General features: G+C 39.0%; 4 protein-coding genes across 12 annotated transcripts in view; 2 read left to right on the top strand and 2 right to left on the bottom strand.

Moving 5' to 3' along the window:
- fam222ba (family with sequence similarity 222 member Ba) overlaps positions 1 to 3,944 on the top strand; it is a 65,480-nt gene extending 61,536 nt beyond the window's left edge. For 3 of the 5 annotated variants that reach the window (XM_079608749.1, XM_079608748.1, XM_079608750.1), the window contains exon 2: positions 164 to 3,938. In XM_079608749.1, coding sequence (XP_079464875.1) covers positions 181 to 1,836 — 1,656 coding nt within the window. In that variant the 5' untranslated portion in view covers positions 164 to 180 and the 3' untranslated portion in view covers positions 1,837 to 3,938. Of the gene's footprint in view, positions 1 to 163 lie in introns of all 5 variants that reach the window. The other 2 variants (XM_079608747.1, XM_079608746.1) reach the window with 1 other exon arrangement.
- A 537-nt stretch (positions 3,945 to 4,481) lies between these two features.
- On the bottom strand, positions 4,482 to 16,037 carry trpv1 (transient receptor potential cation channel, subfamily V, member 1). The gene is made up of 17 exons (XM_079605889.1): positions 15,963 to 16,037; positions 15,567 to 15,669; positions 13,417 to 13,634; positions 13,164 to 13,321; positions 12,536 to 12,688; positions 12,268 to 12,405; positions 11,808 to 12,106; positions 11,164 to 11,334; positions 10,055 to 10,228; positions 8,580 to 8,681; positions 8,384 to 8,454; positions 7,967 to 8,132; positions 7,732 to 7,798; positions 7,048 to 7,358; positions 6,823 to 6,944; positions 6,555 to 6,658; positions 4,482 to 6,477 (listed from the first exon to the last, which is right to left on the bottom strand). The coding sequence occupies exons 3-17, from the start codon at positions 13,602 to 13,604 to the stop codon at positions 6,365 to 6,367; spliced, it is 2,337 nt and encodes a 778-aa protein (XP_079462015.1). The 5' UTR covers positions 13,605 to 13,634; positions 15,567 to 15,669; positions 15,963 to 16,037; the 3' UTR covers positions 4,482 to 6,364.
- Positions 16,038 to 16,247: 210 nt separating this feature from the next.
- Positions 16,248 to 25,326, bottom strand: shpk (sedoheptulokinase). Of its 4 annotated transcripts, XM_079605749.1 has the most exons (8): positions 24,986 to 25,326; positions 23,597 to 23,781; positions 22,728 to 22,869; positions 22,389 to 22,575; positions 22,141 to 22,293; positions 19,453 to 19,628; positions 17,944 to 18,144; positions 16,346 to 17,135 (listed from the first exon to the last, which is right to left on the bottom strand). In XM_079605749.1, exons 2-8 carry the CDS (start codon positions 23,759 to 23,761, stop codon positions 16,741 to 16,743), a joined length of 1,419 nt encoding a protein of 472 aa, XP_079461875.1. In that variant the 5' UTR covers positions 23,762 to 23,781; positions 24,986 to 25,326; the 3' UTR covers positions 16,346 to 16,740. The 4 variants fall into 4 exon arrangements, with proteins under 4 accessions (XP_079461876.1, XP_079461875.1, XP_079461878.1 ...); XM_079605750.1 differs by lacking the exon at positions 23,597 to 23,781 and having other exon boundaries at positions 16,248 to 17,135; positions 24,986 to 25,316; XM_079605752.1 differs by lacking the exon at positions 23,597 to 23,781 and having other exon boundaries at positions 16,352 to 17,135; positions 22,774 to 22,869; positions 24,986 to 25,316.
- Positions 24,111 to 25,030, top strand: emc6 (ER membrane protein complex subunit 6; the record flags this gene model as incomplete). 2 transcript variants are annotated; one of them, XM_079605758.1, is made up of 2 exons in its annotated part: positions 24,111 to 24,211; positions 24,678 to 25,030. In XM_079605758.1, the coding sequence occupies exon 2, from the start codon at positions 24,698 to 24,700 to the stop codon at positions 25,028 to 25,030; it is 333 nt and encodes a 110-aa protein (XP_079461884.1). In that variant the 5' UTR covers positions 24,111 to 24,211; positions 24,678 to 24,697. The 2 variants fall into 2 exon arrangements, with proteins under 2 accessions (XP_079461884.1, XP_079461883.1); XM_079605757.1 differs by lacking the exon at positions 24,111 to 24,211 and adding an exon at positions 24,445 to 24,584.
- Positions 25,327 to 25,487: the final 161 nt, after the last annotated feature.

Genomic DNA, 25,487 nt, shown 5'->3' with positions numbered 1-25,487 from the left:
GCGCGAGCCGTAACGCAGCCGTAACGCATCTGGTGGAAATTGGGGGTTACTGTCACTTTTGATGTGTCCCTGCTAAATAAAACAAAATGGACAGGTTATGAAGACTCGTATTCCCAAGGCATAATGTGTTTTTCTTCTTTCTTTTTGTCCCTTTTACATATAGGGGACACTCCACAAAGGATGAGATCTGCTCAGTATCCAACCCCTGCGGAATTGGATGCTTATGCTAAAAAGGTTGCCAACAATCCACTCACCATCAAGATCTTCCCCAATAGCGTCAAGGTCCCTCAGCGAAACCACATTCGTCGTACAGTCAACGGACTTGACACAGCTGGCCCCCGATACAGTCCCTACCCTTCTTCTCAGACCACTGCCAAGACTGGTCTCCTTGCCATCGTCAAAGTGCCCCTCGTCAAGGGCATCATCAAGGACTTTAACGGCACACGGGCACGTCTGCACCCAGAGGTGATTATGAATGCCGCCGGCGGCCCTTATGCAGCCACCTCGGCCAGCACTTTAAACCTGCACCACCTGTCGCAGGGTCCTCCCAGAGCGTCCCAGAATCCGCAGGGACTTCCTCAACACCCTCAGAATCTCCAGACTTTGCAGCAGCAGCAGCCTGGGCCTCCACACCAAGGACTTGGACACAGACCTCCTTCCTCCATGCCACAACAGCTCCAGGGCCTTCCGAGGCCTCAGAATCTGTCCCACGCAGCTTCTTTAGGCCATCCTGGCGCCCACCCACCTTCAGCCATCCTGCTTCCTCAGCAGCACCTACAAAACCACTCTGCAAGCCTGCAGGTGGGTGCTCGGAAGGTACTGGTTGCAGACGCCCCTCCTAACGTGACTGTTTCTACCTCAACCATTCCATTGTCCATGGCCGGAGGGCTCCACCAGGACCGTCAGGCGGACTTAAATAGCATAGTGCATCAGATAAGCCAGTTCTGCCAGGCTAGGGCTCAGGGCGCCGGTGCCACGTCGATGTGTGAAGGGCAGATCGCCAACCCCAGTCCCATTAACCGAAATCTACTTATCAACGCCAGTTCTCGAGTCTCCGTGCATGCGGGAAACCCTAGTGCACTCGCTCCTGGTCTCATGCACCCATCCTGTGCTATTGGACCTCCTGATAAAGTAACTGCTTCTGCGCCGGTGAGTGCAATGCCTCCACATAACATGGCTGCAATGAACCACATGTATCACAGTGATATGAAACAACAGCACCTACAGCATCAAAGCCATCAACCTCAGCGAAATCCCCAGCATCCACAGATGAGGTCCTGGACTCAGCATCAGCTTGCTCACCTTCAGCACATTTCAGAAGGGGGCGGACACCCGTGCAAACCGCAGAGTCGTACCTATCCCCCAGAGATGGGCATGGGGCAGCCTTATGCCATGAAACCCTCCAGCCCTTCGTCGCCACTTGCCAACAACCACAGCAGCAATGCAATGCCACCAGGCGCGGTGACGCACTACACCAACGGGCAGTACTACCACCAGCCGCCAGTGTGGGGTAGTATTCTTCCCACACCCAACAGTGACAGCTCTGGCTCACAGGACCTCCCTTTGCCCTTCCATGGCACTGGCACGGGCAATACCAACCCCACCCCAGGGATGGACCCCGTGGGAGGTGCGGCCCATTATCGATTAGTAGGGGGTGCCTTAATAGGGCAGACTAATCTGATGCAAACGGCAGATTGCATGGGAGGGGACTTCCAGACACCCTGCTTCCGAGATCAGAATCTCATCCTGATGGGGAAGATGCACAGGCCACCCCCTATGGGCCGGGTAGTGGTCCCCCCCTCCGAGACGCAAGGCCAGCACCCAGGGTACAGATAAGCTTCAGCTCACAAGCCTCAGACACAGTCTCTCCTCAGTGAAGTCAGCCACACATGTGCGTGTCCTCGACATCTTCTGTTAGTCTTAATAAAATTACATTACGAGAGGAACTAAATGAGCTCAAAATCTCAAGGATGATTGTTGATGAAAACAAAGAGAAAAAAATAAGAATATAAACATGTCTAATGAAGAGCAGTGTTTTGTGTATTTAATCTTGCAAGTGATCAATTTATTTTCTTTTAACAAGTGCTTTTTGAAGCACTAAAGGGAATTTAGTTTAGGGTTTTTTTCCAAACTTGAGTCCTGTCTATCTCCCAGTACCTGGATCTCAAGTGCTCCTGGGTTATTCATGACCATCTTTCTTGTGTTAGTGCTTACATTATTAAAAGTGTCTTGTGAAATAGATCGCTTTTAAGCTGAGAGCGCCAGGCCTTCTGTGCATTGGACAACCAACTTGCTTTCATTTGAGATCTTTGTTTCAATCCTGTCTTATAACATCAAGATGGCTTACAGGCTCAGAGCACTTCCCTCTACAGCATGACACATTCTGTCCTTTATTTCTTTTTTCAGTGTCTGAACTATGTGGAAAAATGCCAATCACTGGTCCCTTCAGACTGTTCCTAGGTGAAAGCTCTTGTCACGCACCCCCGTTTCTTTATTTTTAGAAATAAAATGTATTTGTTATGGGCTCCATGGATTTATGTGTAAAATGGGAACTGCTTTAAGCTTGTGAAAGGTTGAAACATCACCTCATTTTGCTGGACACATTGTGACCGACAGGAAACTTAAAAGACAGGAACCGCATACATGTATCACGCCTCTTTTAGTGATGCAACAAATCAGGTGTCATTTGCATTCTGAGTCACTAATGTGAGTGGAGTTTTGTATAATGATTGTGAAAGATTCTCTCTTTTCTCTGTAAAGCTGTAAAGGCCAAAGGAGAAAAGCTACAGAGGTTTCAATGTTAAAGCTGTGCCATTTTCGTTGTACCTAATCATTATACTCCTTTTATTTCCTAACATATGAGAAACTACTACTTGAATTGTATAGATGAGTTGTGCAGTTTCAGGTGGGTCATATGTGGTATAGCTGTAAGTGGGTTTGCAGGACTAAACATACTACTGAAGGTGGTGTCTGTAGGCTTGTTACTAATATTATGATGTAGAAACTATGTACCAAATCAAGGGGTTTATGATCCTGCTTTTTCTAATTCATCCTTTATAATAACATAAAGTAGGAATTGCTACTGATTCTTTTGTGAAGTGTGCTTGAATTGACCAAATTGATCACTTGCAAGATCATTTGTGGTTAAATTAAGAAGGACTTTTTAAAAGAAAAAAGTCAAAACAGTGAAATGGCAGGAGGATTGCTTATTTTATTGTACACTGGCTTATCTACTGTACTGCTGTATCTTTAAAGAAGTGTAATAACTGTGTATGAATGCGGCTGCATATGGATATGGGTTCACGGACTTGGTGTGCATGTGAAGAGCGTGTGTGTGTGTGTGTGTGTGTGTTTATGCGCTGGTGGGTCAGTTTGTCTTGACTCGCTGTTGGTTTGCCTCCCCTTAACAGCCCTCATGAAGCCTTAAGTATTTGGTCCTTGGACTTTCCTTTGACAACAAGCATGATTATAATAAAGGTATAATGAATTCTGATTTCTAAAAATAGACTATAAAGGAACAGCATTTTTCCTTGTTTATTTTTATTAACTTGAGCTTTTGTTGAATAGAAAAGCAATTCTTTAGAATTACTTTATAATGTAAACGAAGAAATAAAGAATATTTTATCGTCATTATGTTTTATAGCTGTGTGTAGTTCGGGGCTGTAACAAAATCTTTTTATTCCATGTTTCAAAGCTTCAGTTTTGCAATTTGTGCTATTTATAATTCTGAACTAGATTTTTTTTTCTCATTATTTAAATCTTTTTTTTCTTTTCTTTTTTGTTGCAATTGCTGTGAAATGGAGGAAGCTTCTAGAAGCCTTTCTCATATCTGTCACTCTGTGGCTGTCGATTGAATGCGTGGGAAGAATCTGAAGAGTGCGAGAGTTGTGCTACTCTTTTTTGTAATATTGTAATAATAAAATAAAGTTCTAATTTATGCTTTCAAGTATGACTCCATTTAATTTATTGATTGTCTTTAAATCTTCAACCTTGAACTGGTCATAAATGTTCATATACCCTCATCCACTCTTTAAGGACTTTTTGACAGTGACCTGTTTTAAGAAACTGTCTCAATCAGTGTCTGCTCATCAGGCTTTTATAGGCTATATGATGATCTGACTTCATGTAGCTATTGCAGGAAATGCCAGACCATCCCACACTAAAAACAGGAAAGCGAATAAAATGAATTAGCTGATCTTGTCACAAAATCACATTGCTTTGGCGATGAAGGAGTGAATGTTGTTGGTAGTGGTTACTGAGCAGGTCTGTTACTCTTGCAGGTACACATAGCCTACAGGTAATGCAAACCAATTGAACATTTGCTGCTCTCACTTCTAAACCGATGAAGAGTTTCTGTGGCATTGTCCTCACAAATTATGCACTGCAGGCCTAACTCAGTTCTGGTAAGGTCTGCTAATTGTTACACCACCAATATATTGCTAAAAAAAATAATGATGACCAATTTCAAGATGGGTTGTTTTGCATAGTCCACTGATATACTCACATTTTATTACTGTTCACAATACAAATTGTTAACAACATCTTTACAAAGCGAATACATCCATTAACAGTTACTATATTGAGTAAAACTACATTTATTCATTTTTGGGAATACTTTACAGGATGTGTATGTGAACAAACAGTTGAATGGAATCATTCTGTTAAAATGTTGCGATGATGCTTAGAGAACCTCTTATCCCCATTTAAGAGAAAGAGTTCTTATTCAGGACTGAAAAGTCAACATTTAGAGGAAAAACTGCTCCCATTCCGGGTGAGGCCACTTTTCCATTGTCTATCTCAGTTACGTATGATTATTACAGCTTGTTTTATTTTATATCAAAGTGATACAGCGCCGGAAGTGACGCGCACCAACCGTCCAGGTCCTCGCATATTTAAGCCGTCTGGTGCGGATGTTAATTTTAGTTATATAACAGGGCACAGCAGGACACTCGAGATCTGACTGGGTTCACAGCATTTCAACTCTGCAGTGAAATAATGGCCAGCCAGGCCAAATGACATGACCCATCCACAACCACAACTGAACTTTAGGGAGCGTTCAGTAAGTAATGGGCTCCTGTGGACGCTTTCGATTATAGTGGCAATAAATATCGTGTTAAGCACAGTGGATTCATCATGTATGTATGGACCTTATTTGCATTATCCTCCTGAGATGCTTCTCAGTTGTTGTTACGTCAGTCACCACAAGAGGGCGATATACACAAACAGTTTCCCACGTTGCCTTAAAATCAATCCAGCTGATCTTGCAACATCGTTTTTAACATTTTCATTAATTAATTAGCATACATAATATCTGTTAAAAGTGAACGGTACAGTATATGTAAATATATAGCGATATAGCTGCACTGAAATAAAAGATGCTTAGCCAACATCTTTGAACAGTTTTTCTGCATTAGGTCTTCTAATTATGCAGTAGGCTACATTTTCATGTCACCATTATGCGTCTCAACTCTTGCATCTTGTATATTCTGGTATATAGATTTGATAGATCTGGATAGATAGATAGATATAGATAGATCTGGTATATGCTCACATTTGAAAGGCTGGAGAGACATCAAATGTGATTTTTGAGTGTTGGAAATTAGGTAGGCTATTTGTGGTGCTTTTATTGTAAAAGTTTTATATATTTTTTTCAAATATTCATATTTTCAGAATTGAAATCGTATTAGTTTTATTAAGTGGCCATTAGCCAAGTTTGAGTGGACAATGTCACTTTTTTTTTTTTTATATATATATATTACTTTTCTCTTTCTAAACTGACAGTTTGAGACACATTTGATTTTTTTGTGGTCTAAAACATCCTGGGCTGTGTTTCCCAAAAGCATCGTGAACTATGTTGATCGTTGAGAATATTGGTGGCAATGTTCTCCACCATCAACTTGGGCTCGTGATGCTTTTGTGTGCCCAGTAAAACTAAACACATCAGTTTAATATCAACATTTCAAAAGATGATTCAAAAATATCTAAATGAATTTCAAATTGACATCCTCATGTTAGCTAGCTCTCAATCCTTTACTGAGCAATGGCTGACTTCAGCTCTTTATTTCCAACCTGCCCATTTTCTTCTTGCCACTGTGTGAATAATCAAATTATATATTTTAGTGCACGGGCTTGACCAAAATATGTGTGTGTGTTTATATATATATTTACATAAATGCTTCCTTAAATTACAACACATGCATATTAATTTAAAAAATGTACAGCGTTCAAAATATATGATGACCCTTGAGGTGCATATGTTCTCTAAATGAACAACAGTCAAGTTTTATCCGGTCATATAATACAATTATTCCTACACCAGTTGTAATGAAAGGTAATTGCACAATAGATAGTGATTCTAAAAGCATCAGACGGAGGTAGAGGCCTCAGCTAGAGGATCCAGCTCCTGCACATCTCTGCGCGGTGGTCTCTGTGTCCAGCGCTTACTGAACGTTTGTAGGAGACTACGCTGACTGGGCTCTGTAACAAATACATATGATATTATGTAGGATTAAAATAACACACACACACACACATATTTGTTTAACATTGACTACCTCTCTGAGGTTTAGTTGGGGAAGGTACACTCGTGCATTTCCCAGGATCCTCGTTAATTATTCCCATGTTTCTGTTCCATTGGTTCCAGTTGACTTCCTCCACACTGAAAGAAAGATTGTTCATTGTTTACGGTTTCACTCATATCTGTTTAATAGCAAACACAGAGGGTAACACATGGTAAGTGTGCATTATTATGTTTGCATGCTAATATCATCTTTTCATAATGTATCATCCGACTTCAGATGTTGTGGAAGCCACCAGGGTCACCTGAAGCACCAGCGTCGATCATGCTCTTGCCCTCCGCCCAGGTCCTTCTCTTCCCCCGAGCGAAGCTTTGTCTTCAGACAATGGGGAAGAATCCACTCCATGTCCAAGGTGGTGATTGCACGCTGTGATCAACAATCATATTTATTGCCTAATTGAACAACTAAAATGGCAAATTCTTCTGGTGTAGAAATGGATAGACCGTTTTCATTTTGCATTTGATTTTACCTGTAGTTTCCAGATGCTAGTGCTCTCTACGGACATCTGCTCCACGCTTTGATTCATCAGAGCGATCAGCATGTTCAGCATCAGAATGTATGTCATCACTATATACAGAATCAGCAGCACATAGAAGACCTCCTTATATTTATAATTATCGGTGAACTCCAGATCTCCCATGCCAATTGTAAACTTGAACAACTCCAGAGTGGTGAAGTAGATGCTCTTGAATGTGGGCTTCTTGCAGTCCTCATTTCCATCAGAAGTATCAAAAAGAGATCGATTCTTGTCCGGTTCCTTATCAAGGAGAGTGACCACGGCTGATGAGTAAGAAACAAATCATCAATGCACACTACCATTCAAAAGTTTGGGGTCTGTGAGATTTCTTAAAGTTTTTGAAATAAAACCAAAATCAAAATCAATGTTAAGAATAGTTGCATAATATTTTTGTGGAAAGCAGGATTCTTTGATAAACAAAAAAGTTCAAAAGATCACCATTTATTTTAAATATAAATTTTTTTCACTTGTGATCAATTTAATGCATCCTTGCTGAATAGAAATATGAATTTCTTTACAAAACAAAAATCTAACTGACCTAAAATGTTGCAAGTTTGTTTTGTTATGATGAACATTAAATTAATTGTAATGAAAGAATCATGTACATTGCTGAATGTATGCAAGGGAGAAGGATACCTGCGGAGAACCCAATGAGGAAGACCAAGTACACAACAAGGAATCGACGAATTTCTCCAAGAGTCATCTGACAATAATTAAAGAGCATACAAGTGTGTTACGCACAGGAAGTAATGCTGTAGGTCCTGCCTCAACTGTAAAGACTAGACTATACTACAAGCACCCTACTTTACTAATACTCTACTCTGAAGGCCAGAGTGAAGGATGCTGGATAAGAGAGACAAATATCCCTTACCTTTTGTATCATGATACTGTAGATTCCCATATTTTTGGACCCTCTGGAGTAATAGAGTAGGTTTACCCAGCTCAAGGCAAGACTCAGCACTAGAAAGGCCAGATATTCATCCTTATCAAAACAGTACAGTACAGCAGAGACCAAGAGAAGCACGGCCTGTAGAAAACTAATGCAACAAAAAGCCTTTTAGCGGGAGTAAACACTGTATGTACTTATTGATTGAGATTTTATGTAGTGAAAATTAGTTATACTGGTGCAGTTTAGCCATGTGCATATAGAGTATATAAACAGTGATTTCTACAACTTAACCAAACTGTGATAAGTTTTAACTAGTAGAATTATTGGCAAAGAATGTCATTTCAAGCATATATTGGGAAATGCTTAATACTGAAATAAAACAAGAGTGAAGCGACTCACAAAAGCTGATCGGAATATCCGTCTATGACCAGGGACTGAAATCTTGGACGCTTCCTTAACATATCTGTTAACTTGAAAGACAAGGGAATGCAGTTAGCCTATTTCTGTAAAAAATTAATAATAAAAAAAAAAAAATGCATTTAAAGTTAAACATGAATTTGTTGCAAACCAAACATAATATTAAACAGATACATACCCCTTTAATAAATAAGTATAGTGCTCCAATCAGAGTTATGATCAGTCCTGTCAGAAGCTGGTATTGTTCATCTTTTCCATAAGGAAACGTAGACTTTAATGACTGAAAGAAAAAAGTGGGAATATGGAAGCTTGTTTGTGCCACAAAGTGGCCTAGGCCTACATCTCGCAATTCTGACGCAATCGCAATTGCAGGTTATACAGTCAGAATTGCATGATATAAAGTCGCAATTGTGTGTTATTTAAGTCAGAATTGCGAGAAATATACTTGAAATTCTGACTTTTTTCTCTCAGAATATCATGTTTATATCTCGCAATTCTGACTTTATAATACGCAATTGGGAGATATAAAGTCAGAATTGAATGATAAGTCGCAATTGCGTGTTATAAAGTCAAAATTGTGAGATATAAACTATTCGGAGGTAAAAAAAAATCATCTTTTTTCCCCTTAGAATTGAACTTTATAATTCGCAATTGTGAGTTTATATCTCACAATGTGATATCGCAATTGACCCTTCGCAGGGAGCTTGATTGACAGGTGATCTGACCAATCATACTTCGCCATCCGCCATTTTGTCCGACAAAGCAGTCAGGCGAGTTAGTAGATTAACATGGGAGGATTTTAACTTGAAAAACGGAGTGTACTGACACCTTTCCACGGTTAAAACAACATTCCTTCTTATGTCCATTCATGTTTATTTGATGCTATAAATAAACTAGAAGGAAGAGATGATCGGTTCACAAGCAGCTTTAACTGATGCTCTACAGCGATCTGTCAGACACATTAAAGAGCCACAAAACGGTATTTATTGTTTAAATTTCTTTTAAAATAATGACCAAATTTGAAAGGTGAGACTTTGTTTAATATCAAAAGTAACCGAAAAGTAACCTGGTCTGTCCTGTCTGTCAGCGCGTTGTCAGTGTCTTCTCTGCTCTGCAATGTATTTTTCACTGAGAACATGGTGTGGCGTGAGAGCGGCGTAGCTTGTCGGACATAGCGACAGTAACTAAGGGGGGCGGGTCTTTGCGAACGGTCAATTGCGAGAAAAAAAGTCTGAATTCTGACTTTATAACACGCAATTGCGACTTTATTTCATGCAATTCTGACTTTATCTCGCAATTCTGACTTTGTAACACGCAATTGCGACTTTATTTCACGCAATTCTGACTATATCTTGCAATTCTGAGGAATAAAGTCAGAATTGTGAGATGTAAACTCGCAATTGTGAGATAAAAAGTTGCCTTTTTTTTATTATTATTATTTATTCTGTGGCGGAAACAAGCTTCCATAGTATGGAGACATGGCATTAAGTAGTGAATCATTTACAGTTAGCATGCATAATGAGCAGTTTGAAGCTGGAAAAAGTTGAGTGTCTGGTTCAGGTCAGTGTGCATATTTTCCAGAAGAAGAAAAAAGTTTTATTTTGAATGAATGAATGAATGGGTCCCCACCTCCGGACTGTTGTGTATACCTACTTGGTTGTTAAAGAGGTATTTCCATTCTTCGTGGTGATAAGCTACAGCAGTAAAGATGCAAAGGTAGATAATATAACTGATAAAGTTGAACATGAACATCCGTTGTGCAAATCTATCCCACTTTTCTTCAATTAGTCTGTTTAATGGCTCAATATGGAGCATCTCGTGGCGATTCTGAAATGAAATAACCAAACATGTTGCTACCAACAGCATTTATCAGAATCCATATATGCCAAATTAAACATCCCAGTTAACAAAAATATGTTCTCATTAAAATGTTCTCATTAAAGGGATAGTTCACCCAAAATGAAAATTCTGTCAGCATGTGCTCAAAATTCATCATTCCAAACCTGTGTACGAGTTTCTTTTTTCTGCTGAACACAAAAGAAGATATTTTGAAACAGTTGATGGACTTCCATAGTATGGGGGGGAACATCCTTCAAAATGTTTTCTTCAAGGTTCAACAGAACAAAGAAACTCACACAGGTTTGGATCAACCTGAGATTGAGTAAATAATGACAGAATTGCCCTTTTTGGGTGAACTATCCCTGTAAGGTAAAAAATAGCCTATCGCCACCTTGGAATTATAAGGTTCTATCTGCATTCTGACTGGTTTTGAGATATTGAGCTTTAAAGTTTTTGCATTCCATTCGACTGTGTAGAAATAACCTTTTTATTTTCTAAATAAAAAGTTCCTAAATGCACAACTTAGAAAACAACATCACATAATGTAAATAAGTTGTCACAGAATAAGAATATGTGAATAACTCAATTTTGACAAAAATGTCAGATAGAACCTTATAAATTCCAAGGGGACGCTATGTTATTTTGGAATGTAGGCTACTCTCATCGTTCAAAACTTTTTCATTCTTTAAAAAACGTTAAAGTTATCAAAGACCAGACAACTTTGAACGAGCAGTATATTAATGTTACTGGAAAAGCCATTAGTTTAAAACTTTGAGAGAACCTTGCCAGAATGTTAGCCACAATTCTGAGAACAATTCCTCTCAGCTGGGATTTTGCTTCAGTAAGTAGGCTATATAAAATCGAAATTATGCATTTTAGATTCGAGAATTAATCAGTATGAAATGAACAGGATGTCTTCTCACGGGAATCTCACTGCCATAAACGACTATCTCCAGTGCGGAGTTCTTCTCGTCGGTGTCAAGGGAGGCGAGGTCATACAGAGACGAGCACACGGGACCGTAGGCCCACTCCGTGATCTTGCGCGACAGATGTCTGCACCCCTTCAACTCCCGCTGTACGATGTGCTTAAACAGCTAGTTAACAAATAAAAAATGACATCTGAATGATTTTATCAAACTCTTTCAAACCTATGCTAATAACATATATTTTCAAAATAGTTTTATTTTGTCACTTTTTAGTCTTTTAGCAATGTGCTCATTTTAGCAATCAGCCAAGCAACATCAGCTTAAATATAGAATGAAATAAATAAAAACATTAAACTGTGACTATAGGTTAAATAAGACAACGACTGTCACTGTATAGACTCTGAATCAGTCTGGTGTCTGATGAATGCCTTCTGAAGGAAAATAACATGCCAAATCACATGAGGACTAATCATCTGTACAAAACCAGGAACATCCAAAAACAGAACTGACACTTACTGGGCACACACTGCCTCAAATGAATCACTTCTTCAAATAAATGTACTCATTTTGCAAAACATAATGAAATTTTTCATATTCTATGACACTCAAAAATCAGTAAACAACAGGGGGGGAAGGTTTACCCTCAATTTTCCTGTTTTGGCGGCCAGTTGGATTGGCGTGAGTCCCTGATTATTTTCGATTTCCTCAAGTTTGATCTTGGGGTGAAGTTGGTCGGCTTTGATTAAGATGTGGTCATACATGGCAATGACAAACTCAGTGTTTTCAGGACTATTATCAGATATGGATACTAGTGCGTGAAGCACCATGTTCCCATGAGAGTCCCTCTCCCTGACATCCACCGCCTGGTAACGGTTGTCCATAAGGAAGTCCACAATGTCTGGCTGATTCGTGCAAGCGGCCAGCGACAGGGGCAACTCACCTGTGCACAGAAGGTGTGATACAGGTAAGCCCAGGCAGGTACCCACAAAATGGCTCAGTAACATTGAGAACATCATGTGGAAGATTTTACAATTTCCACTCTATTAAATTGTTGTCAGAATGATCCGTCCTGGAAAAGTTCAAACTTATCATTAGACCTACCAAAATAGAAGCACATTTCTTGATTGGGTTGAAAGAATTTCCCACAGGCCTTAGCATGGACATCGGCCCCTTTCTTAACCAGCATCTGGACAAATTTTGCACTCCTCCTTTCAATCGCAACATGGAGAGCTGTCTGACCTGCCAAAGAGATCAGTCGATTGGATCAACATTCTGTTGATTTATAAAAAAAAATTACCAACATTTTAGCTAATATAAAACTAGATCAATTATCAAAAATTACGTAAAATGAAGCTATAATTGCTCTGACCTTTGTAGAAACTGTCTGTGTAAGCAGCGTTGACAAGATTTTTTAAATCTCCCAGTTTCTCTGCAATGTCCAGCAGATGTTCTATAGTGTCATTCTCGCCTTGCCTCAGATTTAAAAGTGCTTTCAGCAGGGCTGTCTTTCCATTGGACTTATCTGAAGAAGAAAAAAACTGTTGTTTTATTATGTCGTAAATTGAATTCACAGTACTCTTCTGTGTATTCTTTGTACACATTCAAATGTTTGGGATCAGTGAGAATGTTATTGTACAGAAATTGATACGTTTATCCAACAAGGATGGATTAAATTGATCTAAAGTTACAATAAAGACATTTATAATGTTACAAAATATTTCCTTTTTTTACTGTTCTTGTGAACTCTCTGTTCATCAAAATATTCCAGAAAACATTTTCACGCAAAATGTCAAGCAGCACAAATGTGTCAACACAGATAATAAAAATAAATGTTTCTTAAGCACTGATTCAGCATATTAAAATAATTCTGAATGTGACACTGAAGACTGGAGTAATGGCTATAAATGCAGCCTTGGTGAACACAAGACACTTCTTTCAAAACTCTTACCGACCCCAAACTTTTCAACAGTTGTGTATTTATTCTTGAAAACAATTACATTGAGAGTCGGTGAGGCGTTTCATGTTTTTGTGCAGGTACTGATGTAAACCCTGCAGTTTCGACACCTCTCCACTGGACACGGCCTCAAACAGACTCTTGATGGTAAACCTCTCACTGTCCTGCTTAGCCGGTTCCTCCTTTACTTTTCTGATTCCCCTATATGAAGAATGTATCTGTTAAAGTTACAATTTCTGACTTTGTATTTGTCATACACTCCAGTGTGGTTTGATATATTAAGGAGTCCCACTTACCTGTCAAAGTGTAGGTTAAATTTAATTGTGGTTGCAGGTTCCTCTATGTCATCCAGGTAGTTAGAATCCATGGGCCTCTTGTCCTTTAAGGTACATTTCTTCATCTTGCCCTTTGACCTCTCCTCCTCTGTCTGGTCATCCGTCTCCAGAGTGAATGATGAGGTGCTGCTGTCTCTTGGTTTACTCATAGTGATGCCTTCTTAGTCTCACAGCAGAAGCTGTAAACTCCATAAGAGTGATCATTAGCAGATACAGGATATTAGGTTTTCAATTTGTACAAAAACAGCCTAGGAAATGTGAGCCATGACCACAACTGGTGATTCATGTTTTTATAAGCAAATGGGACATTCGGACAATCGATAGCATTACAATTAGGAGTTGTGCTTTGTTGGTAGTTCATGAAATGTTGCTTCCTTTGTCACCAATCAAATTACTATAATGATGTTTGATATAATGTGACTGAGAGTTGCTTCTGTAAGAGTAGGAGCTACTTGAGTGTCATAATGGATATCAGAGCATCTACTTGTAGAACCATTAAAAGAGGAAGGAGTCACAAATGATCCAAATGGAAACCCCATGACAGGAAGTCAAAGGAAATGCAGAACTACTGCTGCTGTTATAAGTGGCTCACATTTGTGCATCTCATTGCTACATTAAATAAATGATGACAGTTATGATAATAATGGAGGTGTGATTATAATGCAGCCATGATCATAAGAGCCTCTAAACACATAACCCATCTAATGAATCTGTGGTTGTCTTTGGTACACAAACAAATCCAATCCAATAAAAATGTGGATTAATTTACAAAGATTCAAGAGATAGAACCAAATACAAAAGTCAGAAAGCATGTTCAGTTTATATGTGCAAGTGAAGATCTATAATAGACCTTTGATAACTGAATTATTGATATTTCTTCCATGCTGCTGCTATATGATCCCATCCAGGGAATGAGCTATGAATGCCCCATCATGGAAAACTTTCCCAGAGAATACATGGAAATGCATTTCTAACAGAATTCAGTGTCTAATGCATTGGATATTTTTTGTTTTAGAATATTATAACTTAGCCTCTCTGTAAATGGTTTCATATAGCATTACATACAGAGGAAATAGACTGTAATGCTGCATTAAGAAACTCCATTACACTGGCTTTGGGTGATCATGTAGCACAAGGTCAAAAGCCCTTGATTTTTTAAGGAAAAAATGTCCATAGAAACAAGCTACTATCATCTCTGTTTTGACCGGGTTCCTGAGCACACATGTGATCTATCTTGTGACATTTTACCATGCATCTCTCACAAAGCTGGTTTTGTATTTAAAAGACGTGTCATTTTTACATGAATCAGTTTCTTTAAAGATGATAGGACAACAGATTTTGCTTTCATAAGCCGATGTGACATTCTAATACCAGCGTTAAGATCAGCAATTATGCTTGGATGCTTTTTCAGTACATATTCTTTCTTAGGAGACCAATTCATTTATAAAATTATGATATTAACAGATAGTGAGAAGAGGAGCTAATGGGTCATCTAAGCACCAGTTGAAAGAGGAAGGGAACAAAAACTATTAAGATAGAAACTATGTGACAGGAGGAATTTGCAGTATCGAAGAAAATGCTATATTTAAATAATTTCCTGTCTGAATGTGCAAGCTCTATGGGTGAGGCAGCATAGATTGTTACAGCGTCTAGCAGATATTTGATGGACAAATTATATGACTTAATGTTGTTTTACGCTTGATGATGACCTAATATGCAATTAAAAGATGCTGGATAGTCTTACTTACTAGAATATTATGACATGGCCTCTCTGCAAATTGGTTCAGATAACATTACAGTGGAAACAGTACATAAGACAGACACATTACGAGATTCAGCATTTTTTGGGTGGAGCAAAAACACAGTCAAGCATGATATTGTCAGATTTAAAAAGACAAACTTTAAAATGGATCTGCAGAAATATGTACTTAGTAGATCTATAAATATGTACTAAAGTAGAAAATTCTTCGTGAAGACATTTGGCAGTGAAAACCTTTAAAAGTTCTTTAATTATTCACAACATTAGCAAAATCTAAATGTATTTAAATACTGCATTCTATTATGGTCAACCTTTAAAATACAAGAATAAAGTATCAAACATTTGTACTCACGAATCAACTGTGGTTTTCTAGTATCCCGTGTTGATGGTCCACTATGTTAAGCTTGTCAGAGGTACGATTCCTTGAACACAATGACTACGATGGCTCGCTCTCTCTGTTTCATAGAGGAAGAGGGCGAGATGTTTTGAGGTTGCTGAGAGCCTTACAGAAAGTGCGGGTTGTATTGATTTTTAGAGTGTGTTGTTACGTATGTTTTGCCATGTACACGCCTTGTAGCTCATTTATAATCCCAGACATGTATACCACACAATGCATTAAATACCATCAAGCTTCTACTTACATTTCTTCACTTATCTAGCAACACTGTATTCTACTGTATATCTGAACTATCCAAATGAGCAATTGTTCATGTGCTGCAATATATAATATATATAATCAAAAAAGTACCTTTCTGAACAGCACGTTTGGTTAGTCATAAATCATCTGCACTTGTGTCTGCTGAGACTGTTCTGACTGTTCTCTGTTCTATATTGAGACTATACTTGTTGAGACACTTTTTTTCACGTGTACGGTTTCCTGCATGACAATGGTGGACTGTGGCAGAGGAAGATGGTTTGGAGCATGCATGGTGGTTTAGGTGAAAACATTACGCAAACAAAATGAAACCTTGACATGCTGTTGATCCTTAATGCACATGTGGTAAAGAATTAGCTCCTTTTCTTTATGTTATTTGAAGAAACAAACAGAAACTTATTTTATAGTCATATGCAGTACATGTAATATACAGCATAAACTCAATTATAACAAAAAAAATTGAACAAAAACAGCATGAAATTTGATACATCAGAATCCAACTGTTTATTAACATCTGAAATGCCACTGAACATTGTAAACAAGAGTATTTTATGATTTAATCATTTAATGGAATTCATAAATATTCTTTAAAAATACAAATGGTTTTGTATACAATAGATATATGAATAAAAATGAATGGATACAAATTAAACAGTAGATCTTGACAGTCAAAAAATGAATCAATAAGTTAAATTAATGATACAATTATAAACTGATGGATGTACAGTATTAAAACATGTTTAAATTAAATACATTTAATTACAAAATGTGATCATTTAACAATACAGCGAAAAAACAGTCCTACCAGAGAGCACTATAGTAAGTCAAGTGTCTCAAAGGCAAACGTCATAGGCTGATCTTGAGTGTCTTCTTATGTTTGGTCATTAAACACCATGGCAACTCCAACTGCTGAGTCTACATCTTTTCCGTAGACTACAGGAAATGGAAACACTCTCTCCACTTCCTGTTGCAGAACGGGGTTACATGACAGAGCGCTGCCACTGCCAATAATACACCTCACCCCAGCAGCCTGCAGGCTCTGAGGGGGCATCATAGTGGCCAGGTTTTCAATAATGGCCCTGCACACAGCCCGAGTCACGTGACCCAGAGAGAGGTTAGAGGGCGAGATCTGCGAGACACTGGCGCTGGTGGTGGGGTCGTGCCGCTCTCCTAGTAGAGTCGAAGTCACGGTTAGGTCAGTATTAGGCTGTGCCAAGGCAGACTGGATCAGCTGGGAGTAGATTCTTGACTCGTTTACTTCCAAACCTATGAGATAAAACAATGAATAATACACCTGAGAACCAAAAGCATGCAACAAGAATACAACACTCTCAAAAATAAAAGTTCTTTATTGACATCTAAAGGCCTCTGAGTGAGTTCACGTAGTGTAACAGCGCAACGCTTCTGTGTTGTCCATCACACACATGACCAACGTCGGCCAATAGTGAGTCTACATTCTGACGTGAACTCACTCAGAGGCCCACAGAGAAGTTTTTGTTTTTTTTGCGCACAAAAAGTATTCTCATTGCTTGATAAACTTAAGGTTGAGCCACTGTAGTCACTTGGACTATTTTAACAATGTCTTTACTAACTTTTCTGAGAAATTGCCTATAGAAGCCTATGAATGAGTGAGCCAGCTCTCAGATTTAATCAAAAATATCTTAATTTGTGTTCCAAAGATGAACGAAAGTCATACGGGTTTGGAACAACATGAGGGTGAGTATTTACTGACAGAATTTTCATTTTTGGCTGAACTAACCCTTTAATGTTCCATGAAGAACCTTTAACATCCATGGAACCTTTCCATTACACAAAAATGTCTTTATAGTGGAAAATGTTTTTTTAGATTATTAAAATTTTCTTCACATAAGGAAAAAAATGGTACTTTAAAAAACTGATCACTGAAATGTCCTTTTGGGACCCAGAAAAATGGTTCTTCAATGGCATTGCTGTGAAATCGCCCTTTTAGAACCTATATTTGTAATAGTCATTTTATTGTTGTCTATATTTTAAAGAATAAATGGTTAATCTACTATATAAAAAGGTCAAAAAAGGTTAACAATTGTTGATTTACCAAATTCTTTCATCCATGAGTCCAGCATTCTGACAAAGGTGGCCATGACATTGCCTCCATTGAGTGATGCGGCCACTGCCAGATAGGAGCCGTGCAAGTATGGGAAATAAGCGACAGGGCAGAGGGTGTCTGGAGAACCGGGAGGGCTGAACTCTGCAGGCATGCCGAACGTCAGCTGGGCTGAAGTGCTCATGTTCAACACTAGTGATTTAACATAATTCACAATTAATTTGTGTGTATCTGCCTTGTGTACACAGCAGTTCAAAAGTGTGGGGTTTGTAAGATTTTTGTATGCTTTTGAAAGTCTCGTGCTCACAGATGTTGCTTTTTTCAGGATTCTTTCATGGATAGACATTAACTAGAAAATAGCATTTATTTTAAATAGAAATAATTTATAACATTATAAATGTGTTTGGTCACACTTTATATTAGGTGTCCTTAACTATGTACTTGTATGTACTACTATGTTGTATAGCAAAACACTTTTGCTGCTGAGTTGGGATACGTGTAGTGTTAGGCAAAGGTTTGGTGGTTTTGGTAGGTTTAAGGATGGGTTAAGGTGTAAGGGAAGGGTCAATAGTGTACTTATAGATGTAATTACAGAGATGAATTACAGCTATAATTACATGCAGGTATTTTTAATATAAAAGTACAATGTAAAAACATGTCTATACACAATAAGTGCCTTTTATCAAATAAAAAAGCATATCTTTAATGTCACTTTGGATCAATTTAATGCATCCTTGTGGAATAAAACCATTAGTTTATTTCCAAAAAATTCTTAATGACCCCATATTTTTGAACGCTAGTGTATAAGTAAAAATGCTACAGTCCATAACACTGATGTGGATGCAGTATAAAGTACTCAAGCCCACAGACATGCTGGTTTAGCTGCTACACAGTTTTGTGCGATCTACAAAATCATATAAAAAAATTTAAAAACAAAAATGCCTCAGGAGATCATATAGCTAAAAGTGCTCAGCATAATTTCCCCACTGCCGAATAAAAGTAATCCTTTCTATCATGTGCTGACAGACATGAAATCAAAACCATCTATGACAGGTAGATAAAATCTTTAGCACATTTTTTGGTTTTAACAAAAATGGGTAACATATTTATGGCCTAACACAGACAAAATGTAAACAAATAATGTTTAAGTATTTAACATACTATACAGTCATCTTTTTAGCATAAGCTTGAGCTGCTGCGCAAAAATATCTAATTTACAAGAACCCAGAAAACACATAATATCTCTCATGCCCATGTCCTTGAGAGAGGAAGCTGAAATCTGAGTACAAAATCTGCCATGTTTACATGTGCTCATTGCAGTCGGCAGTCGCATAACATCTCCACCTGGAGGCTGAACTAGTAAACACATAAACTGACCTCAGATTGAGTTTGTACTGTATGTAGCTGATAAAACTACAATAGTCTGAAGGTCATTTACAGACCAAGTCAAAGAATTTTAGAAAGCACAACTAAAAAAGAGGCATCAAATCCACACTGCACCTGCATCTCCTTTGTCAGTCATGCAGGAGTACACACTACATTGGAAGTCTCCCAGCGCCGCCCCGACCGGTGTGTGAGCAGCGATGCCGTACCACTCAGAGGAAGTGTGACCAGCCACAGCTCCTGACTCCACCACGACAGGCAAGAGGTGCACAGGGAAACCCGCATCCTTCAGACTGGAGGATAATATATAAACACAGACAATTCACGCTGTTGCAGAGACTCATCCAAACACAGGCATTAAATTCATCACAGTGTAACTGTAATATTAAACATCATAGTTCTGTCAGGACCACTATCGTCAAATACGATTGACAATTAGCATACAGTCTGGATTGGCGGTATGGTTCTGTTCTGGGCAAGAACTCCCTGTGCATCCATGCAGCCTAGCGTATGGAGACCAGCAATAACCCCCCTTGGGGTAAACAGAACAGAACCAACATTAATGTATTGCAGATATCATTAATTCAAGATTTTAAAGTACAACATAATTCGAGAATTTATTCTGATTCAAGGGGAATCAAAATGCCAAATCCTGACTGACGAGAGGAGGAGCTGGGGATGGAGGAGGGTAATTCGCTCCTGTCCTGAGAAACACGATAGCTGCTGATAATACTGAAGGAGCTTATATATGTACACAGTGATAGGCGCCGTATTCCTATAGGTAGACGTGGATCAGCTGAGTGTCAGCTGATGCGAGCTTGACTAACGTGACCTGCCAGAACAGACGCTACGCTTGATATCAGTTAGAGTCAGTTTCACTTGAAACGGGAATCACAACATAAGGGGCTTCCGCTTGTGCTCGAAAAGAGCCCTGCCCCCCATTATCACGCCTCACACACAAGGTGTGGAAATTAATTGGGGCTCAGGGCAAAAATGTCATAAAAAAAAACATTTTAAATGCCCCAAAAATTCAGCATATGGGGGAAAATGTCCCTGTATAAGTTCTTGTCTTTAATATTTATAACAGGATAGTTAAGCAACACCACACACAAGCAAGAGTGCTGTTTTCCCCAGTATCAGCACTATTGCAAATGTGATATTGATTTTATACAACAGTTAAATAAACGAGAAGTTAATATAAGATGACTTAGGCCCTGTCCCAAATGGCACCCTAAGCACCCGCGGTCTTCCTCTGAGTCCTTTGACTCTCGTATCAGTGCGGGCTCGGAAAAAGTGCGCATCGCGAGCACCCTACCGAGATCTAAAATGACAAATGGGACACCCTGGCTTACGGTCTCATGAAATTAACGGACACGCGCACGCAGCAGCCATTGTAAGTCCACAAGACCGAAAGTGCATATGAAGTGTGCCATTTGGGACAGGGCCTTACATTTTAAACTCAGAATGTGGTGTTTTTGCTCTATTTTGCAACGAAAATAGTTTTAAACAGATCCACAGTAGAGATATGGCACGTTTCTAAGCAACACAGTGATGTTCCGTTACTGTATAAATCCACGTTTTAATTGAATCGGTCAAATGAATGACTCAACTCATAAAGACTGCAGCTGTGTCTAAAATCCCCCCTATTAAATAGGGCACTATTTTAGGGAACAGACATTTGCAGTGGTGTCCGAAACCATAGTGGATGTTATTGAGAGCACTCATTCAATCCCCCAATGCACCACAAAAACGAGTGTACAACCGATGTAAGTTCAACAGCTAGAGAATACCCATAATGCACTGGGAGGGTCGTGCTGAATGAATTCCCGCGTCTCAGCAGAAGATGGCACCCGCAGCTGCATCATCCATCCATCCATTTTCCAATCCGCTGGTCTAATGTGGGTAGCGTAATGTCAAAAAGGAATAAATGCCTTTTTAATTGGTTATTAAATTGTTTAATTAAGATTCATATGTATGCTAGCTTCCATGACAGAGTTCAAAATAAATATTTTCTTTACTACTGGAGCTGCCAGTTTGCTAAGTTTCAAATGATTATTAAACAGCAAGCACAAACTATGCAAAAGCGGCAGCGCACTCAGTGTCCAAATTCACTCACATTTTCATTCACTCTTTCAAGTGGACTATATTAGTTGAGTATTGTAGGGAATAGTGAATGAGGGTTTAGGGGGTGATTTCGAACACAGCATGCTTTGTCCCTGAATGAATCAGACATTTTTTTAATTAATCGTGTGAATGATTCAACTATTTACCGACACCTACTGAGAAAAGGAGTTCATCATGCTGCAAGAAAGACTGTCCGTACTTGCCCAGATGTCATTTGAACATGATGTTTGTTATGAGATTGCTGGATAAACGAGGATAAAGGATAAACTTGTCAGAGATATTGCAGCACTCCGTTATCAGAAAACCAAGTTATAAACGTCACAATCGAAGTAAGTGTAAAATATTTCCTCTTGATGTAGACTATTCATATTCATATTGTATTACTAATTCTCCCATTTTTCTTACTTTGCTCTCAATGCCTGATCTGGTCATTATGCTGTCCATCGTTCTATCTGAGTGGAGAGACTAACAAATGATGGAATGCTGTTTTTGTTTTCAGTCGTGATTGTAATAATATTTCTTCTCATCAAAAAGACAGAATGCCTAGATAGTGGTATATTGATTGTGTTTCTGTTTTTCTCACTGGGACGGGGGGTGTAGGGAGGCCTCCAACTGTTTCTTTGAAGCGGGTCTCTGAATTGCAAAAGGCCACCTCCAAATATAATATCGGACTTGACTCACATTTGTGTGTTCCATTGGTTGGTGGTTGTGTTGAAGTAACCCCAGCTGGCAGCATTTTGTCCAGTCATGACACACTTGTCAAGGCCTCCCAGCATGGAAACCACGTAGTCTTGGATGGTGCCTGCATCACTGTAGTCTGACAGGAACTCCGGCCTGAATCAATGACATATCATTAAAAACAAATTCAGTGCGGAACAATTGTATTTTTGCTGAAATAATTTAGTCTGAAATCTTGAGTGTCATTCTACCTGTGTTTCATATACCAGAAAATGGTGGCACAACCAAAGCCAGTGGCCACACTAAGGTGGGAGTCTGGTTTAGGTAAGGAAGACAAGAAGTCAGCGCTGCAGCGCCCATCCTGCCAGGTGATCAGCTGACTGACGTCTTCTTTGGGAATGAATCTAATGATTTCATCTTTACTTAGCCATTCACAGCCTAATGGAGATGGATGACAGTACAAGTATTGATACCATTTAATGAATGCTTATTGAATGAACATGAGTGCCTTCACCACAGATCCACACCACAATGCCAGAATCATTAAACATGCTTTTAATAGTTGTTCAATGATGTGTTCAATGTTTAACCTGATTTAGATTTCCACAACACAATCCCATGCATTTGTCCACATACTCCAATGCACTTGACTTTTTTCAGCTTGTCTTTGGGTAAAGCGTCCATGCATTGGTCCAGAGCGGCAATTATTAGTGCAGGATCCTGCTCTTTGGCCTATTACAACAACAACAACAACAACAACAATAAATAAAGCACATAAACACCCCCCCCCCTCCCTCCCTCCCTCCCTCCCTCCCTCCCTCCCTCCCTCCCTCTCTCTCTCTGTGTGTGTGTGTGTGTGTGGCGTCCCCTGCTCTCTTAGGGTTTACCCCATAAGTTCTGCTAGGGTGGAGCACCAGGTTCTGGTAATGAGTCTCTCGACAAGTTATTTAAATTATTACCCACTTCTGGTATTAATATTAGTTATAAGCTGAGTCTTAATTTTCTCTTTTGTAGTAGGATAGATGTAGGATGCCAATGTTAAAGGATTTCACACTGCAGATAAGTATGTAAAAACTATATTGGTTTATTACTACAGAAAATAGATCAATTATTAGTTATTGGATGTCAATAAATATATAAATGTCCATAAATAGATCAAATAAAATAATAAGTGAATAAATAAACAAATCAATAAATAAATTGTGTAGAGTAATAAAATATACTATGTAACAGACAGTATCACAGCACAGGTATTACTATCAGTAAAACCCCAATAAAGAAAACTAGTCACTTGAAAGTGTCTCTGAGTGAAGTATTTAAATTATAATTATCTATAAAACATAACATAAGTACCACACATACATGTGATTCCCCAAAAATACTTATTGAGGTTTTTCCTCTGTACAGTCTAACTGTATTTTTTGACTGCCACTGCTTTGATCAAATATCTGTAACCTACATGTGTGTCTGTGGTGCAGCTGATATCAGAGTTTGTAGGGAAACTCCTACTGTCTGTCACTCTGTTGGACTGCGCCTCCAGCAACACGACTTTAACTGATGTGGTGCCCAGATCCATGCCGAGAACAAAGTCAGCAGAACAACTCGAACTCTGTGACGTCGCCATGACCTCTAAAGAAATCACTACTTTTGTGCAGCCAGAGGAAAATGTGCAGTATATGTCATTTATGTCATGATTGCACACGAAAATAAACTGCCCTAAATTTTACTACGTATCTTGTTGTCGAAGATCTACTACCGATGTCCGATTGATGAACAAATCGCTCGTTTTGAATCTTTTAAATGAATATGTTGAACCGGTTCACAAAACTGTTCTGGATGATTCATTAAGAATAGGACTGAATAATTTGTTCAGTTCGCGAAAAGCTCTTATTTAACGAGAACCTCTGTCTCTGTCGATTATGCTGTCTTGATACACATCCTTTAGTTATTAATACGTCTATATATTAATCTTGAGTTTCAAATCGATCCGTTCGAAAGAACCGATTCTCCCAAATGATTCTTACATCTCATCACCATTTGTGAGCCTTCGCGGATCCCGTAGAGTGGGTGAAAGGTAAATGAAATAAGCAGATATTTAAACCGTAATGTTGTTCAGAGTTTAGAGTCTAATAATACACCAATGTGTATTATTATACATATTATTGTTTGACATGAAGTACAAGTTGGGCATGAAGATTAAACAAAATTAGAACTAGATTTTTATTAAAAGTCCCATGGTGCTTAGCGAGAAAATGGCTGACCGAGAATGACACACGCTGTGTTTTATCCAGAATTTACCAAACCATTTTTTGAATACAGTTCCAGTTGAAATATAGGCTTAAACAAATATATTATGAGGTTCGAGTGTTTAATGTAAATTATGCTTTCTTGAATTACGGAGGCTGACGAACGCTTAATTTGTGTTTATCAATATCTTGACCCTAACGGTAAGTGGAGGAGGGGATTTCACTTGAATGTATGATCTCTCAGTCGGCTTTATGTGGTCATCTGTCTTTCGCTTTTCTCCGGTCTCCTCTCAGTGTGTTTTTAACATCACAAGATGGCCACAGTCGCAGCCAAACGCGAGGGACCGCAGTTCATCAGTGAGGTGGCCGTCAGAGGAAACAACGCGGTGCTCGACTACTGCCGCACGTCCGTGTCTGCTCTGTCCGGGGCGACAGCGGGCATCCTCGGGCTATCAGGACTCTACGGCTTCGTCTTTTATTTCCTTGCCTCTTTCCTGCTATCTTTGCTCCTGATTCTCAAAGCCGGTCGCCGGTGGAACAAGTGCTTCAAATCTCGACGTCTGCTTTTTACAGGAGGCCTCGTGGGCGGCCTCTTTACTTACGTGTTGTTCTGGACTTTCCTCTACGGAATGGTGCATGTGTACTAAAGGGACTCGGACAGTACAGCAGCCGTGTAGATGTAGAACAGTAACATGATAGAGATGCTGTCTCAGGGTAGAGAGTGCTGATCGATGTACCACAGATCTGGTCCGTCACCTTACTTACGTTTAGCCATTTAAATTTAAAACATTTTTCTCAGTACTAATTGCACTGAACTTAAGATATTTAAAAATTGCGTGTTGTCTTTCTTTCCTCTTGTAATTTAATATTTTCCTAACACTTGTTCAAGGGCAGGGTTGGGTTTGGATCTAGTGTTGTCCAACAGGGAGACTCGTTTGTTTTCAGCTTGCTTTTTCTATATATGAAGTGCAAAACTCTGTGAACTCCAGGCATCAATCAGAACTATGTAAAAACACTATTTGACCAACTTTAAACTGTATAAATCACTCAATTTTATTTCACATGTTTTGAGTAAATTAAATCATTAACATCATGAATTAAACT

This window comes from Phoxinus phoxinus (genome assembly GCF_949152265.1).
Source record: "Phoxinus phoxinus genome assembly, chromosome: 3".
NCBI lineage: Eukaryota > Metazoa > Chordata > Actinopteri > Cypriniformes > Leuciscidae > Phoxinus > Phoxinus phoxinus.
This window is presented reverse-complemented; position numbering and strand designations above follow the sequence as displayed.